The sequence below is a fragment of the Oryctolagus cuniculus genome, chromosome X, assembly GCF_964237555.1.
Source record: "Oryctolagus cuniculus chromosome X, mOryCun1.1, whole genome shotgun sequence".
Taxonomy (NCBI): domain Eukaryota; kingdom Metazoa; phylum Chordata; class Mammalia; order Lagomorpha; family Leporidae; genus Oryctolagus; species Oryctolagus cuniculus.
In genome coordinates, this window is record NC_091453.1 from 51578077 (window position 1) to 51596229 (window position 18153).

At 37.9% G+C, this 18153-nt stretch overlaps 1 protein-coding gene across 1 annotated transcript; it reads left to right on the forward strand.

The window, feature by feature from the left end:
* Positions 1 to 1575: 1575 nt before the first annotated feature.
* LOC100350594 (germ cell-less protein-like 2) lies at positions 1576 to 3583 on the forward strand. The gene has a single exon (XM_002720090.4). The coding sequence runs from the start codon at positions 1668 to 1670 to the stop codon at positions 3171 to 3173; it is 1506 nt and encodes a 501-aa protein (XP_002720136.2). The 5' UTR covers positions 1576 to 1667; the 3' UTR covers positions 3174 to 3583.
* Positions 3584 to 18153: the final 14570 nt, after the last annotated feature.

The following is an 18153-nucleotide window of genomic DNA, read 5'->3' on the forward strand; positions in this document are numbered from 1 at the left end:
CAATCATTTCCAATAGTAAAAGCTACAAAAAAGAAAACCCAAAACATCTTGAAATAAATTTAACCAAGCAAGTGAAAAATCTCTATGAAAAAAATAGTAAAACATAAAAGATATAGATTTTTTTAAAGATTTATTTTTATTTATTTGAAAGGCAGAATTACACACAGAGAGAAGGAGAGGCAGAGAGAGAACATGAGGTCTTCCATCTGCTGGTTCACTCCCCAATTGGTTGCAACAGCCAGAGCCGCGCCAATCCGAGCCAGGAACCAGGAGCTTCTTCCAGGTCTCCCACATGGGTACAGGGGCCCAAGGACTTGGGCCATATTCTACTGCTTTCCCAGGCTATAGCAGAGAGCTGGATCAGAAGCGGAGCAGCCAGGACTCAAACCGGCACCCATATGGGATGATCGGCATTGCAGGCAGTGGCTTTACCCACTACACCACAGTGCCGGCCACAAAAGATATAGATTTTTAAATGTCGACTTGTGTTATACCACTTAGCCAATAATATACCCTTAGTCTCTCATTTTGTGTTCTTTTGCAAGTATCCCATATTTTGTGATGTAATATTCCTGGTCTCGAGAAAAATAGTATGTATGTGTGTATATATATATATGTATATATATAATATTTACATTTTAAGTGAATATAGCAAAATAGGAAAAGTTTTTAAATATATGTGTGCTCAGTGAACTCCTTTTACCCTTTTCTGTATTATTCAAAGCTTTTAAAATAAAAATGGTAAAAATAATTTAGGTTTCAAAAACAATTAAATAAAACTGAAATTTATTGAGGAAATCTAAAATATATTTAATTTCAGATAACATAAGTCTTTCTAAGCACAGATAAAAACAATTGTAGTTGGAAAATCTTTTTAAATTTTTTAATATTAAGAGATTTCATGTACTTCATAGGTACAGTTCTAAGAAGATCTAGTTTGACTTTTTCAAAATTATGTCTTTACAACAACTGATCTCATAAAAATTTAAATGATAAATGAAATTGTTGAAAAAATATTTTTACAACCCTTTGTGTATGATAGACACTGGCTAAATATCTTTATATTATAAATAATTTTTAGCAACCAATAAGAAAATATACATAATGTTGCATTTGGGCAAAGAATGTGAAGACATATCCCCTTTGAAAATTCATATATACCTAAAAACATGTATCTATATATGTGAAATGTGTTTCCTCCTCTAGTAATCAAAGATGAATAATAAAATAACGTGGCACTATTGTCCACCTGTTAAATGTTTAAAAGCTTTTGGTAAATTATTACATTCAATACTGCTGACAGTTTAGAAGATTCGCTCAGATACCAGCGGTGGGCGTGTGGATGTGTACAACCTTTATCACAGATCTACAAGGCTTTGAGTTGGTCACTTCCCTGAATCAAAATTATTTTTGAGGGAAATCCTGAAGTTTAAATCTCGAGGGAATAGAGAGTGGCTCGACCCAAAGAGATGGTGGCAGTGGGCGGGGCTACAGGGTAGGCGGAGTGAGGCAGACAATAAAGAATGTGGGCTTCCTGTGTGACGTTGGTCATTGCGTCAAAGCATCCCAGTGAAACTAGAGCCTGGGCAATGGTGTAGGCCACAGCAATGCTAACGTGAGAACTTCTCTACAAGGGATTCTTCCGAGGGTGCTGGGAGCCTTTATCTATGGGACAGCTGAGCAGCCACATCTTGCAATGGAGAGAAACGCAAACAGTGGATCCGGAGCCGCCAGAAGAACAGGCAGGCCCCAGCTATATTTGTGGCAGTCGCAAGCGTAAGCAGGGCAGTGGGCCCTCCTTGGGTCCAATGTCTGAAACCCACAGATCTCTAAACCAGGGAACCAATCTACACGAAGTCTCCAACACACGCTATGGGAAGAAAGCTAAGATCATATCCAACTGTGCTTACCGACGTTTATTTTTGAATGGGGAAACCAGTGACATTAAAATCCGTGCTCTGGGGAAGGTATGGTGTTTACACAAAATGTTCCTACAGCAATCAGGTTACTTTGCTAATATAATCAGAGATTGTTGGGAAGAATCACAAAATGATATTATTGAGCTGGACATTTGTGACCAGAACATAGATGTACAATCTTTGCATTTTGTACTTGGTTCATTATACAGGGACGAATATATTTCAATTGAGCCCCTTCAAATTCCAGGAGTTCTGGCTGTTGCATACTTGCTTCAATTAGAGGATTTAATTCAGCAATGTGATGAGACCATGAAGGAAACAATCAGTGCGAAAACTGTGTGTCGTTATTATGCAGCAGCAGAAACATATGGGTTAGATTCTGTAAAGCAAACTTGTTTTGAATGGCTTCTCCACAATTTGATGACACAGCCAAGTGTCGAGCTTTACAAAGAAATTGATATAGAGCTCATGAATCTTCTCATCTCGTCTCCCAATTTACTAGTAATGCAAAAAGAAATGGATGTATACACGACTCTTAAAGAGTGGGTGTTCCTTCGCTTCAACCCAGCGTGGAAAGGCTCAATGAAACACCTTTTAGTCACTGCTAACAACTGGCTTTCCAAGTATAGTGAACAAGTCGATAACATCACTTTTCTTGAAACAAACGAAGGAATAATATTTCAACCAGTATTTAAAACATTGAGGTTTCAGCATATCATCTGTGACCTGGCAGCCACAAAAGTTATTGAACGAGATAATCTAATACCTTCAGAATGGTTATCAACTGTTTACAAAAAAAAATGGCTTTCCTTCCTACGAGCACAGCAGTGCAGGGAAATTGGGCCTCGACACATCAATAAAGCAGAACTTGAAGGGTATAGCATGAGATGTGGTAAAAGGATTGTCAAGGATGGAAGATACTCCTGGAAGTGGTCAGGTTACAACTTCGGCTTTCCTTTACACGTCATCTTTACCAGCCATTATATAATTTTCAAACAAAATACTTTCAGGCAGCTATGTGAGGGTTCTGCCTGTACACAATGTATACGAAATATTGCCTTCAGATTAACCTTGGCATATTTCGATTCTAGTGGGAATCTAAGCTTCAGCAAAACAACTGGTTATAAAATCCTGACTTTTGAAAAGGATGAAGAACAAGTGGTAATGAATTTGGATAGTGTTGTTCTGAACTTCCCTTTATATATTTTCTGTAACTTCCTGTTTATGTCATCAGAAAATACAGGAAACTTATAATCTTATCAGTATGAATATACTAGCATTTTGAAAACTTGAAATGCTTATTTAATTTAAACACAATTAAGATGAGCAATGAACACGCTATTAAGGATATGTTAACATCACAAATATTTACCATCCATTTTTATTTATTTCTATCTATGAAGACAAACTATAACTGCAAGAAATATCTGTCAAATCAAGCAGTAAATGATGCTAGCATTTTTTGTTTTTCATTTGCAATCAACAGCCATGTTCCAAATTGAAATGACACTATACTTCTATGGAACTGAAAGAAAATTTACTTGTTAGACCAATTCTATAATAACTAATGTTGAGACAAAATAAAAGGTTCTCTCCATTGAAGAAACCGCGATGTAAATGTGCCTTAAATTGTGACAATATAACAAGAGGGACTTCAGTCATCAGGTAAAACCTGCAATTAACTATTCTGTTGTGTACTTCATAATATATGGTATTAAATAATACCAAATAATGCCAGCTTTTACAACATTATATAGTATATAATTTAGTGATTTTTTTTTCAGTTTGCCACATGGCTTATTTTCTATATGACTTTCAGAATTTGTATTGTTATTTATCTGCATGTATTTGTGTATTCATATATTTTTCCCAGATAAATAACATTATTTCCTAGGCACACTAGCAGGGACCTGGATCAGAAGCAGAGTAACTAGGACTCAATCTGCTGCTTAGATATGGGATGTTGGCATTGCAAGCAGGTGGCTTAACCCATTGCACCAAAATGCTGGCCCCATTTTTTAAAGGATTTATTTTACCCATTTGGAAGGGAGGGTGGAAGGGAGGGAGGGAGGGAGAGAGACAGATATGTTTCTTGGATTTCCTTTATAATCTTTCTAGGAAAATTGGTGCATCTATCATTTGAAATCTCCTAATGATGATGGGTAACATTTACTGAAAATAGAGCTTAGTTCATCCAGAAAAAAATAGTGAGAAATGAAGCATAAACCATAAAGAACTGAACTGGTTTACTGAATTTGAAGGCTCAGATAAATACTCAAATGAGTAAATATTACCTAAATTATTTACATTTTTACTCATACATTGGGATTGTCAGACGTGGTATGTAAATAATTGATCTCCATTTATTTGGGGGAAGGTATGGAACATGACATTCATTTTTGTATTGCTATCATCATCCATTTGCTTCTATGTGACACTGAGTAAGGTAATTCAGGAAGATGGGGCAGACATATCTGTTGAACCATTAGGCAGCCTTTTGTAGAATATCAAAGACTATTAAATTGCTATGTGCAATCCTGCTTTTATTCACAGGCTTTTTTTAAAATGTTGAATATTCATTTTATAAACATTCTAAGACTGTTAATTTAGGATTTCAGGATTAAATAATATGTTAAAACATGTAAAGACTCTGCCTGATAAGAGGATAGAATAAAAGATCCAAGAATGTTCTTTAGGTCATTGATCAATGACCCCCCAAATAAGTTTAGAAGCCAATTATTAGCCTCAAATTAATACCATGATATAGGGGTTTTTCTGATGAGAATTCAAGTATAAATGGACTTAAGTCATTACCATTGTTATATATCAAAGTCTTGGGAACAGAAGAAAGCATACCAGAGGAGTGAGAGTGAGCTTTGTGGCACAAGAGATTAAGCTGCTGTTTCGGATACTTGAATCCCATTCTAGAGTTCTGAAGAGAGTCCCAGTTACTCTGCTTCTGATCTAGCATCCTGGTAATACACCTATATGGTTCTGAATAATGGCCCAAGTACTTGTGTCCCTGCCATTTATGTGGAAGACCTGGGAGGAATTATAGACTCCTAGCCTTGGCCTGTTCCATGCCTGGCTATTGTTGCTACTTGAGGAGTGAACTAGAAGATGAAATATATCTCTCTCCCTCTCCCTCTCCCTCTCCCTCTCTTTCTCTCTATTCCTCCCATCACTCTGTCTTTCAAATAAAACAAATAAGTCCTTTTTTAAAAGGAATACCAGGGGGCCGGCACCGTGGCTCACTTGGTTAATCTTCCACCTGTGGTGCCAGCATCCCATATGGGTGCCGGTTCTAGTCCTGGTTGCTCCTCTTCCAGTCCAGCTCTCTGCTGTGGCCTGGGAGGGCAGTGGAGGATGGCCCAAGTGCTTGGGCCCCTGCACCTGCATGAGAGACCAGGAGGAAGCACCTGGCTCCTGGCTTCGAATCAGCACAGCGCCGGTCGTGGTGGCCATTTGGGGAGTGAACCAATGGAAGGAAGACCTTTCTCTCTCACTGTAACTCTACTTGTCAAAAAAAAAAAAAAAAAGGAATACCTGAAACCATAATTTTTAAATTACTATTAATACAAAGAGAACAGATTCCATGCATTCCACAGGTACAGTTTCAAGTTTCAAGAAGACAATCACACTTCCCTCACCCCCTGCTCCCTCCCAATCCTCCCCTCTCCCTCTCTTCTCTTCATCAGTTTTTGCAAGTCCCTAATTTAGTCCACTCTATAGTCACAGAAATTTTTTTTTTACAGAAGATCAGCTTAGTATACATCAAGTATGGATTTCAACAGTTTGCTCCCACACAGAAACATAAAGTGAAAAATAATAGATGTTTTTTTAAATGATGATGAAATCAGAGCAGACCTATTGTCATGTTTAATCCCAGTAAGAGTCAAGTTGGGACTTGATAATTTCTTTTTTTTTTTCTTTTTTTTTTTTTTAGTCACAGAAATTTTTTTAAGATTTATTTATTTATTTGAAAGGCAGAGTTAGTGAAAGACAGAGGCAGAGAGAGTTAGAAAGATCTTCCATCCACTGGTTCACTCCCCAGATGGCAGCAATGGCCAGAGTTAAGCCAATCCGAAGCCAGGAGCCAGGAGCTTCTTCAGGTCTCCCACATGGATGCAGAGGCCCAAGGACTTGGGCCATCTTCTACTGCTTTCCTGGGCAGTAGTAGAAAGCTGGATCAGAAGTGGGGCAGCTGGGACACAAACTGGCGCCCATATGGGTTGACGGCACTGCAGGTGGCGGCTTTACCGGCTACACCACAGTGCCTGCCCATAGTCACAGAATTAATTAACTAATCATAATAGCAAGTAAAAAGTAGGAAGACAACAGTTCCGCATGAGCATAAACAAGGGCTAAAAACGACAATCATATCCCAAAATGACCATTTCATTCCTGTGTATCTTGTTATTCTATATTAACTGCCACATATCAGAGAAAACATGATATTTGTCACTAAATATGAATGCATAATTGCATAATTGCAGAAACCATAATTATTAACATTGAGAGTAGGTGTTGTGAGTAGATGAGAGTATATCACTAGCAGAATTGAGAAAAGGACATAAGCAATTATGACCAGATGACCCTATAGGTATCTTTGGAAAACACTTTCAGGAATGAGAAAATCCTGTAGGTCTGGCAAAATTACATAGTTAAGTAATTCTTATATCTTATGTCAGCCAAATATGCATTAATGGCTAGTGTAGGCTCTGTGAAACACTGGATGTGTTGGGGATCTCAAATACCACCCCAAGTTTCTGAGATTCGCAAGGAGAACTCATGGGACAAAGAATGGCTGATTGTATCTGAATCATACAATGTGGTGTATACTAAAAACCTGATTTACATCTGGAAGTCTGGAATTTTGGTACATGATTAAACAGTGAATACATACATGGTTGGCTCCTAATCAAAAATTTTGAGTGAATATCTAGGTGGTTTTCCTGAGAGACAATGTTTCATAGGATTGTAGCAGTTTAATCCTGGAGGAATTAAAAGTTGCCCCTCTTCCAGTCCAGCTCTCTGCTGTGGCCAGGGAGTGCAGTGGAGGATGGCCCAAGTGCTTGGGCCCTGCACCCGCATGGGAGACCAGGAGAAGCACCTGGCTCCTGGCTTCGGATCAGCGCGGTGCACCGGCCACAGCGCGTCGGCCGCAGTGGCCATTGTAGGGTGAACCAATGGAAAAGAAGACCTTTCTCTTTGTCTCTCTCACTGTCCACTCTGCCTGTAAAAAAATGTTCTGTTTTACTTCAATGAGATAAGATTCTTGGAAGTTCATGCCTGATTTCTTATAAACTTTACCTGATTTACTATTTACCTTTGCTGATTAATTTGTAATCTTTTGCTATAGTAAATCTTAAACCATAAGCAAAACCTGATCTATTCTTACCAGTTAAATTTGGAAACCATCCCTAAATGAAGGTTCTTGTATTTCAACAAAGATCTGATATTTCCAACAGGTCTTTCTAAGGATAGCAGTATTAAACCTGTCATACTCTCCAAATGGCCATATGGGGAGGGCTTGGCCAGGCAGAAGCCAGGAGCCTGGAATTCCATCTAAGTCTCCCACATTCATTGGCAGGAGCCAATCTTCTGCTGAAAGCTAGGTCCAAAGTGGAAAAGTTGTGACTAACCCGTGCTCATGCGGGATGCTGGAATCACAGGCAGCAGCTTAACCTGCTGTCCCACAACACTGGCCCCTAAGTTTTCTTTCTGAGATCCAGGTTATTAATCAGAAAAAATTAGTATCATGAATAACTTAGAAAAGTTGAAGCTCTGACTATAGAAATGTAAAAAAAAAAAAAAACCCTTTTTTAAAAGATTTTATTTATTTGTCAGCCAGAGTTACAGACAGTGAGAGAGAGAGACAGAGAGAAAGGTCCTCCCTCCGTTGGTTCACTCCCCAAGTGGCCGCAATGGCCAGAGCTGCGCAGATCCGAAGCCAGGAGCCAGGTGTCTCCTCCCGGTCTCCCACAAGGGTGCAGGGGACCAAGCACTTGGGCCATCTTTCACTGCTTTCCCAGGCCGTAGCAGAGAGCTGGACTGGAAGAGGAGCAACTGGGACTAGAACTGGCACACATATGGGATGCCGGCGCCACAGGAGGAGGATTAGCCTACTGCGCCACAGCACTGGCCCCTAAAACCCTTTTTGAATGTAAATAAATTGCTAAATAAATCAATAAATGAAAATTTAAAAGTACTTAATATGAAGAAGTTATATTAAGAAGTAAGAGCTGAGTGCCTTAGCCTTAGGGTACAGGTTGAGACACTTGGATTGCCCAGATTTGAATCCTTCATCTGCTCTTGATTAGAAATTCTTGCTAATGTGCACCCTGATAAGTGATAGTTGGATACCTGTATCCCCATGGGAGGTCTGGATTGAGATCACTGCTCCTGGCTTTGGCTCAAGATCAGGGCTTTGCAGCTATTTTGAGAGTTAGCCAAAAAGATGGGAATTTTTTTCTGGGCCTCTCTCTCTCTCTCTCTTATCTATCTATCACTCTCCCTGTCTGTAGCTCTGCCTTGCAAATAAATAAATAAATAAATATCTTGATATCATTTTTGATTTCTTAAATGATCCATTGCTCATTCAGGAGTATATTGTTCAATTTTTACATATTTTTAGATTTTCTATTGTTTCTCTTCGTGTTCAATTTTAATTTTATTCCTTTGTGGTCTGAGGAGATAAATGATATGATTTTACTTAATTTTAATTAATTTAAATTTACTGAAACTTGAGATGCAACCCAATATATTATCTGTCTTAAAAATATTTCATGTACTAGGGCTGGCACCGTAGCACGCTAGGTTATTCCTCCACCTGAGGCAACCGCATCCCATTGTGGGCACCAGGTTCTAGTCCTGGTTGCTCCTCTTCCAGTCCAGCTCTCTGCTGTGGCCCAGGAAAGCAGTGGAAGATGACCCAGATTTTTGGGCCCATGTACCCGCATGGGAGACCAGGAAGAGGCACCTGGCTCCTGGCTTCAGATCTGCATAGCTCCAGCTGTTGCGGCCATTTGGGGGATGAACTATCGAATGGAAGACTTTCTCTCTCTCTCTCTCTCTCTCTCTCTCACTTTCTGTAACTCTACCTGTCAAATAAATAAATAAAATCTTAAAAAAATATTTCATGTACTGATGAGAAGACTTTGTATTCTCCAGCTATTAGACATGTTCTACAAATGTCTATTAAGTCTGTGTTCTCTATAGTATGCTTTAACTCTGATGTATCTTTGTTCATTTCCTGTGTAGATATCTGTACATTGGTGACAATAGGGTGTTCTACTATTATTATTGTATAAAAGAGGCTATTTCTCCACTTAGGTCTAAAAAATTTGTTTTAGATATTTAAATGGTCTTGTCTCGGGTGCATAAATATTTATGATTTTATATTTTCTGGTTGAATCAGCCTCTTTCCCATGTAGAATGTCCTCTTTGTTTCTTTTCGTTTGTTTCAGAAACACAATGAAATTTGCTATAATCAAAGAATATATCTTTTTAAAACTGACTTTGCTATATACATGGGTTTAATACTGTGTGAAATTTTAGATCATTTGTCAAACATAGAAAATCTCCTTAGAAAGGTCTCATTGTACATGGGCACCTAAAGTTTATGGGAACTTTTTAACAAATGTACCTCCGGGGCCGGCGCTGTGGCATAGCAGGTAAGGCTGCCGCCTGCGGTGTTGGCATCCCATGTGGGCGCTGGTTCGAGTTCCAGCTACTCTAGTTCTGATCCAGCTCTCTGCTTTGGCCTGGGAAAGCAGCAGAAGATGGCTCAAGTCCTTGGGCCCCTGCACCCACATGGGAGACCTGGAAGAAGCTCCTGGCTCCTGGCTTCGGATCGGCACAGCTCCGGCCATTGTGGCAAATTGGAGAGTGAACCAGCAGATGAAAGACCTCTCTTTCTCTGTCTTTCCTTCTCTCTCTCTCTCTCTCTCTCTCTCTCTCTGTAACTCTTACTTTCAAATAAATGAATAAATCTTTTTTTAACTTTTATTTAATGAATATAAATTTCCAAAGTACAGTTGATGGATTACAATGGCTTCCCCCCCCATAACTTCCCTCCCACCAGCAACCCTCCCCTTTCCCACTCTCTCTCCCCTTCAATTAAACATCAAGATTCATTTTCAATTTTCTTTATATACAGAAGATCAATTTAGCATATATTAAGTAAAGATTTCAACAGTTTGCACCCCCATAGAAACACAAAGTGAAATATACTGTTTGAGTACTAGATATAACATTAAATCACAATGTACAGCACATTAAGGACAGAGATCCTACATGAGGAGTAAGTGCACAGTGACTCCTGTTGTTGACTTAACAAATTGACACTCTTGTTTATGGCATCAGTAATCACCCTAGGCTCTTGTCATGAGTTGCCAAGGCTATGGAAGCCTTTTGAGTTCACTGATTCTGATCATATTTAGACAAGGTCCTAGTGAAAGTGGAAGTTCTCTCCTCCCTTCAGAGAAAGGTACCTCCTTCTTTGATGACCTGTTCTTTCCACTGGGATCTCCCTCGCGGAGATCTTTCATTTAGGTTTTTTTTTTTTTCCAGAGTGTCTTGGCTTTCCATGCCTGAAATACTCTCATGGGCTTTTCAGCCGGATCCGCATGCCTTAAGGGCTGATTCTGAGGCCAGAGTGCTGTTTAGGACATCTGCCATTCTATGAGTCTGCTGTGTATCCAGCTTCCCATGTTGGATCGTTCTCTCCCATTTTTATTCTATCAGCTAGTATTTGCAGACACTATTCTTGTTTATGTGATCCCTTTGGCTCTTAGTCCTATCATTATGATCAATTGTGAACTGAAATTGATCACTGGGACTAGTGAGATGGGATTGGTACATGCCACCTCGATGGGATTGAATTGGAATCCCCTGGTATGTTTCTAACTCTACCGTTTGGGGCAAGTCAGCTTGAGCATGTCCCGAATTGCACACCTCTTCCCTCTCTTATTCCCACTCTTATATTTAACAGCGATCACTTTTCAGTTAAGTTTCAACACTTAAGAATAACTGTGTATTGATTACAGTATTCAACCAAGAGTATTAAATAGAACAAACAAAAAAACTACTAAGAGGGATAACGTATTAAGTTGTTCATCAACAGTCAGGGCAAGTCACCGTTTCTCATAGTGTTCATTTCACTTCAAAAGGTTTCCTTTTTGGTGCTCGGTTAGTTGTCACAGATCAGGGAGAACATATGATATTTGTCCCTTTGGGACTGACTTATTTCACTCAGCATAATGTTTTCCAAATTCCTAACAGGGATCACTTTTAAATGAATAAATCTTAAAAAAAATGTACCTCCAGTTTTTATTATCAATATGCATATATAATGAAAGTTTTTGTCAAAGTGGTCACATTTTTTAATATTAAGAGAACAGATTTCAAGTATTTCATAGATGCAATTCTAAGAACATAATGATATTTCCTTCCTCCAATCAACTCTCTCATCCCTCCTTTCTTTTTCTTTTAATTTTTGTGATAACATATTTCAGTTTACTTTGTAAACATAGGCTTAATGCACAATTAAATATAGTTTTCAATAAATATAAAATAGAGAGACCACTGTTCCACAGGAATATAGACAAGCGCTGTAAATATTAATCAAATCACAAGATACTCTTATACACTCACATATTCAGTTTTTTGTACTCTCTATATTAGCTACCAAAAATTCGACAAATCATTCATATGTGTCTCTTTGGGTCTGGCTTATTTTACTAAGCATAATGGTCTCCAGTTGCATCCACTTTATTGCAAAGGTCAGGATTTTAAGTTTTTCAGATGAGTAGTATTCCATCATGTATATATACCACATTTTCCTTATCCAGTCAACAGCTGATAGTCCTTTGGGTTGATTCTATATCTTAGCTATTGTGAATTGAGCAGCTATAAAACATGGAGGTACAAATAACTTTCATATTCTGATTTTGTTTCCTTGGGATCTATTCCATCTATTATCTAATATGAAGTTAGCTGCCCCTGCTTGCTTTTGTTTATCATTTGCCTGGTGTATCTTTTGTCAATACCTCAAATTCAGTCTATGTGTAACTTTACCAGTGAAGTCAGTTTCTTGTAGGCCGTATATAGTTGGGTCATGTCTTTTTAAATGCATTTGGACAATGCATGTCTTTTCACTGGGGAATTTAATCCATCTACATTCAAAGTTACAAATTTGATTAAATAATGTGTCTATTTTGCCTTTTTTATGTTTATTAATATAAAGAATGTCTTGTTTGTCACAATATTTCTATAGTATTTTGTCAAAACAGATTTTGTGATGCCTCAATTCATTTTCCTCAAGATTGTTTTGACTCTTTGGTATCAGTGAAATATACATATACATTTTCAAACTATTTATTTTTTGACTCTATAAAGAATGAATGCCATTGACATTTAGATGAGGATTTCATTGAATCTTTAAATTACTTTGATAGTATCAATATTAAAGATTGATACTTCATTTTTCATGTTAATGTGATATTAATCCAAAGAGAACAAATTCAATATAGTTTATAGGTACAATTCTGAGAACATAATGATATTACCTTCCTCCCTCCTTCATTCCCTCTCCCTTTCTTCCTACTTTCCTTCCTTCCTTCCTTTTTTCTTTCTCTCTCTCTCTCTCCCTCTCTCTCTCTCTCTCTTTCTTTATGTCTGTTTTTTGAGACATCACCTTTTTGAATCTACATTACAGTCAAGGGGTTAATGCTCCACCAAATATAAAGTTCAACAAGTAAAAAGTCCCAGCTGCTCCACATCAGATCCAGCTCCCTGCTAATGTACCAAGGAAAATAGCAGAAGATTGCCCAAGTCCTTGGGCCCTGGCACCTGTATGGGAGGCACAGAAGAAGCTCCTGGATCCTGGCTTCAGGCTGGACAAGTTCTGGCCATTGTAGCCATTTGTGGAGTGAACTAGTGGATTGAAGATTCTCTCTCTCTCTCACTGCCTTTCAAATAAAAATAAATAAATCTTTAAAAACATAAAAAGTTAAAAGACCCTAGTTTCATGGGAATATAGGCAAGGCCTCTAAATAATAATTAAATGGAAAAATGACAATTTCACTCATATACAGTAAATTTAAAGTTATCATAGATCATTAAAGCTATACTAGTATAACATTCTTTACCATTGATTTGAAGAATATATAAACAAGTTTGATAAAACTATGTTTGCAGCAATGCTGATACACCTAGGCATTTTTTTCTTTTTTCCTTTTTTGTCTTTTAATTTTAGCTCACACATATAAGGGAGGATTTGTGATATTTGTCTTTCTGTATCTGTATTATTTCTGTCAACATGATGTCATCCAGTTGCATCTATTTTGATGCAAGTGGTAAAATTTCATTCTTTTTATTTATTTATTTATTTTTGACAGGCAGAGTGGACAGTGAGAGAGATACAGAGAGAAAGGTCTTCCTTTTCCATTGGTTTACCCCCCAATGGCCGCTGCGGCCAGCGTGCTGTGCTGACCCGAAGCCAGGAGCCAGGTGCTTCTCCTGGTCTCCCATGGGGTGCAGGGCTCAAGCACTTGGGCCATCCTCCACTGCACTCCCGGGCCATAGCAGAGAGCTGGCCTGAAAGAGGGGCAACTGGGACAGAATCCGGCACCCCGACCGGGACTAGAACCCAGTGTGCTGGTGCCGCAGGTGGAGGATTAGCCTAGTGAGCCATGGCACCAGCCTAATTTCATTCTTTTTAATAACTGATATTCCATTATTCATTTTTATTAGAGAAATTTTTCACTTTCTTTGTTAAATTTAGTCCTAGAGATTTTTTATACTATTGAAAATAAATTTTTTCATGATTTCTTTCTCAATAATTTCATTAGTCTTGTATAGAATAGCTAATTAGTTTTATATGGGATTTTGTGCCCTACAACTTTACTGAATTAATTTATTATCTCTAGTAGTCTCCCAGTGAATTATTTGGGATTTTCAACATATAGAATCATATCACCTGAAACCTGAGATAACTTAACTTCTTATCTTCCCATTGTTTCTTCCTGTTGACAAATGGCTCTGGCTAAAACAAGAGAAGGGGGTGGATTACAACACAGTAACAGTGTTGAATGAGAATGGTGAGAGTAGACATATTGTGTTCCCTCAAGTTGTAGTGGAAAAACTAAGCTTTTCACCATTCAGCGTAGTGTTGGTTTGGGGATGTCATTTAAAATTTTTATTATTTGGGGGTATATGTCTTTATCTAACTTATTCAGGGGTTTTATCCTGACGGATGTTTAATTTTACTTATGTTTTTTCTACATCTATTGAGATTATAATACTTTTTGTCTTTCATATTGTTTAATATTTAATTACATAAATAATATGAAAGACAAAAAGTATTATAATCTCAATGTTGAACCATCCCTCAGATAAATTCCACTTGGTAGTAATGAATGATCTTTTTTCTATATTGTTAGATTTTTTCATTGTTTGAGTATTTATGCATTTATTTTCATAAGATACTGAATTGACCTATTGTTTTCCTTTTTTGTCGTGTGCTTCCCTGGTTTTAGTATCAGTGTAAGTATGAACTCATGAAATGTGTTTAGAAGAATTCCTTCCCTTTGAGTTTCTGAAACAGTTAAGAGTAATTTGTGTTATTTATTCCCTAAAGCCTTACCTTAGTATAAGTAAGTAATGAAATCATGTCATTTGGGCTTTTCTTCATGGAAGATTTATTTAATGATTCAGTCACATTTCTTGTTATTAGATTGTTCTGGTCTCACATGTCTGCATGCTTCAATTTCTGCTTGTTTATATGTCTAGGAGTATATCCATTATTTTCTTGATTACCATTTCTGTTGATGTACTTCTTGCCAGTCCCTTGTGATCTTTTGTAATTCCATGGTATCAGTTGTAATGTTTGCTTCTTCTTTTGTGATTTTACTCTTTTGTTGTTCCCTCTATTTTTCATGAATAGTCTAGCTAAGAGTTTGTAGATTTTATTTTTTCATTGGGTGCTCTTCATGGACAACCTTGGAGCTCAGTGGGTTAAGCTGCCACCTTGCATCCCATATGAGGCCAGCTTGAATCCTGGCTGCTCAGCTTCTGATCTAGTTCACTGGTAACATGCCTGGGAAATAAATGGAAGATGGCTCAAGGACTTGGGTCCCTTCCACCCATGTGGGCATCCCATAAAGGTGTTCTGGGCTCTTGGCTTCTGCGTGGCCTAGCCCTGGCTGTTGTGGCCATTTGGGGAGTAAATCATGAGATGGAAGATATCTCTATCTCTCTCTCTTTTTCTCTCTGTAATTCTTCTTTTCAAATAAATAACTTTTTTTATAAAACACACTCTTCATTTCAATGATCTTTAATTTTGTTTTTGGTTTCTAATTCATTTTTTTCTCTGTTGTGTCATGTGTTTTCATCTACTAATGATGAATTTCATTTATTCTTGCTTTTCTAGATTCTCAAGATGCACTGTTAGATTATTTATTTGAATTATTTATATATTTTGGTGTAGTCGCATACTACAGTAACCTTTCCTCTTACTGCTGCTTTTGTTCCATTTTATAATTTTGATTTGCTTTGTTTCCATTTTCATTTGTTTTATGAAGTTTTTTTAAAGATTTATTTATTTATTTGAAAGGCAGAGTTTCAGAGAGGCAGTAGCGGGGGCAGAAGGGTCTTCCACATGGGTGTAGGGGATAAGGACTTTGGTCATCTTCTACTGGTTTCTCATGCCAATACAGAGAGCTGGATTGGAAGTGGACAGCCAGGACTCGAACTGGTGCCCATATGGGATGCTGGCACTGCAGTGTTGGCTTTACCTACTGTGCCACGGCACTCGCCCCTGTTTCATGAAATTTTAAAATTTCCCTTTTGATTTCACTGATGACTCATTTTGTCCCCTTTCCTGATATTTTGTTTTGTATAACTTCTAAAGATTCCTTTATTACTTATTTACACTTTTATTCCATTATGGTCTCAAAAGATACCTTTTATGATTTCACCTTTTGGAATGTAAATAGACTAATAATACCAATACATTGAAAGTCATACAGAGAGACAGCTGAGAGAGAATTACAAACAGAGCTTGTCACTCTCCAAATGCTGGCAATGGTCAGATCTAGACCTGAATCTAGGATTTGGAAACTCAATTAAAATTTCCCGTGCTGCTGGCAGGGACACAGGTGCATGGTCCATCACTTGATGTCTCTCACGATATGCATAACATGAAACTGGAATTGAGATGGACACTGAAACTTGAACTCTAAATCCTATGATATATGATTCAAGAATCTCAACCAGTACCTTAATCATTCCATCAGATGTCTGACCCCAAGGTTATTATTTATGAGCAAAAACGTCTTTTTTAATTTTGCTAACTCACATTTTAAAAAAAAAATATTTTGTTCTATTCTTCCTTAGCTGTTCATCTTTGTGGTTTGGTAATTTACTGTACCGAAAAGATGTTTTCCTGCATCATTTCTATTTTGTGTATCTACCTTCATACAGCACTTTATAATTTCATATATTGTTTGATGATAGTTATTTTTCTTTTGGTTCTGGTTGTAAGACTATGTAAAGTATTTTTTGTAAGCCTGGTTTGTTGGTGATAAATTCTTTCAAAATTTGCTTGTTTTGGAAAATATTTCTTTCTCCTTCTATTATTTGCTGGCCCATTGTATTTGTTACCCTATGTGCCTATATACCTGGATAGCCATGCATTGTAAATAGCTGAAGAAGTTTTCAGCTATTATTTCAGTGAAAAAGTTTTCTTTTCCTTTTTTAAGATTTATGTAATCATCTGAAAGGCAGAACTGCAGAGAAGCAGAGGCAGAGACAGAGAGAGAGGTCTTCCATCCACTGGCCCACTCCCCAAAGAGCCACATTGGCCAGAACTGAGCTGATCCAAAGCCAGGAGCCAGGAGCCTCTCTTGGGTCTCCCATGCAGATGCAGGGGCCCGAGTACCTGGGTCATCCTCCACCACTTTCCCAAGCTACAACAGAGGGCTGGATTGGAAGTGGAGCATCTAGAACTCAAACCAGTGCCTGCATAGGATGCCCACACTGCAGGTGGCAGCCCCACCAGCCATGCCAAATTGCCATCCCTGTGAAAAGGTTTTCTATGAATTTTCCTTTTTCCTCCTCTTCTGGAATGACCACAATTCTAATATTTGAAAATTCTATCTAAAATACCTCAGAATTCTCTTCATTCTTTATTTATTTATAAATATATATTTAATTGTATTGTTTTGCTTTAATTTTTATTTAAAATAAAAAGCTACAGAAAATGGCACATGTATATTGGACACCGGGGTCTTTCTTTACATGTAAACATTGTATAATGTCCAGTCATGGTAAATATACTTTAAAATGTACTTAAAAATATAACTATACTTATTCTTTCAGGCATTTAACATTTCCTAATTTTTAAATCTAAGATTTCTCTTACTCTTCTTTTTTTTTAAAGTATTACTTTATATTTTTTAAAATTGATGTGTTATTTTTGAGATAATATATTTTTTATTTAAATTATACTCAATGGGTTAATGCTCTCTGGTAAGTAAAGAGTTCAAGAAATGAAAAGTAAAAGATAATAGTTCAGAGTAACACCTGCCAGTATTTCAGTGTCAGCCTGTAGGGAAAAATCAACAGAAGGGTAGATGACTTCAGCTGTTTAAAACCCATGCAGCGCTAGCATCAATATTACAGACTCATGCATCCTACCACTTGATATCCCACTTGGATGACTAGTGTGCACCTCAATTTAATACATCAAAAATCTTGATGGGGTTCCAAAATGCCTGAATAGAGAAGAGGTGATGATTCTGACCAGAAGAAGATAGAAAAAAAAAAGTAAAGGAAGTATATTCCAAGGAGAGAGCTGGAGAGAAGTTCACAGTGGAAATTCTACAAAAAGAAGAAGTCAGCTTGGGAGGTGCAGATATGCAGCGAGCAGGAACACCATCCACAAGTCCTATAGCTGGAGACTGAAGGAGATGCTAGGTTTTGAGAGTGAGCTGAGAGGAGACTGTGGCAGCCAAGCCACTGGTGATATTGCCTGAGGGAATGCCTTGTGGCCCACACTGTGTTTGAGTTTGGCCTGGAACCACAGCGGAGGGGGAGGTAGGGGCAGGGTACCCCCTAATAATGCCCATTCCCCATAAGAATATCCAGCAACCAGAGAGGAGAAGTCACCATCTTGACACAAGTAGAGGCTGTGGTGGCTCTCAAAGATGTGACTCGGGGGGTTTAACAG

What these genes read in the sequence shown, in the direction of transcription:
- LOC100350594 (XM_002720090.4), top strand. Translation starts at nt 1,668, where the DNA reads ATGGGACAGCTGAGCAGCCACATCTTGCAATGGAGAGAAACGCAAACA.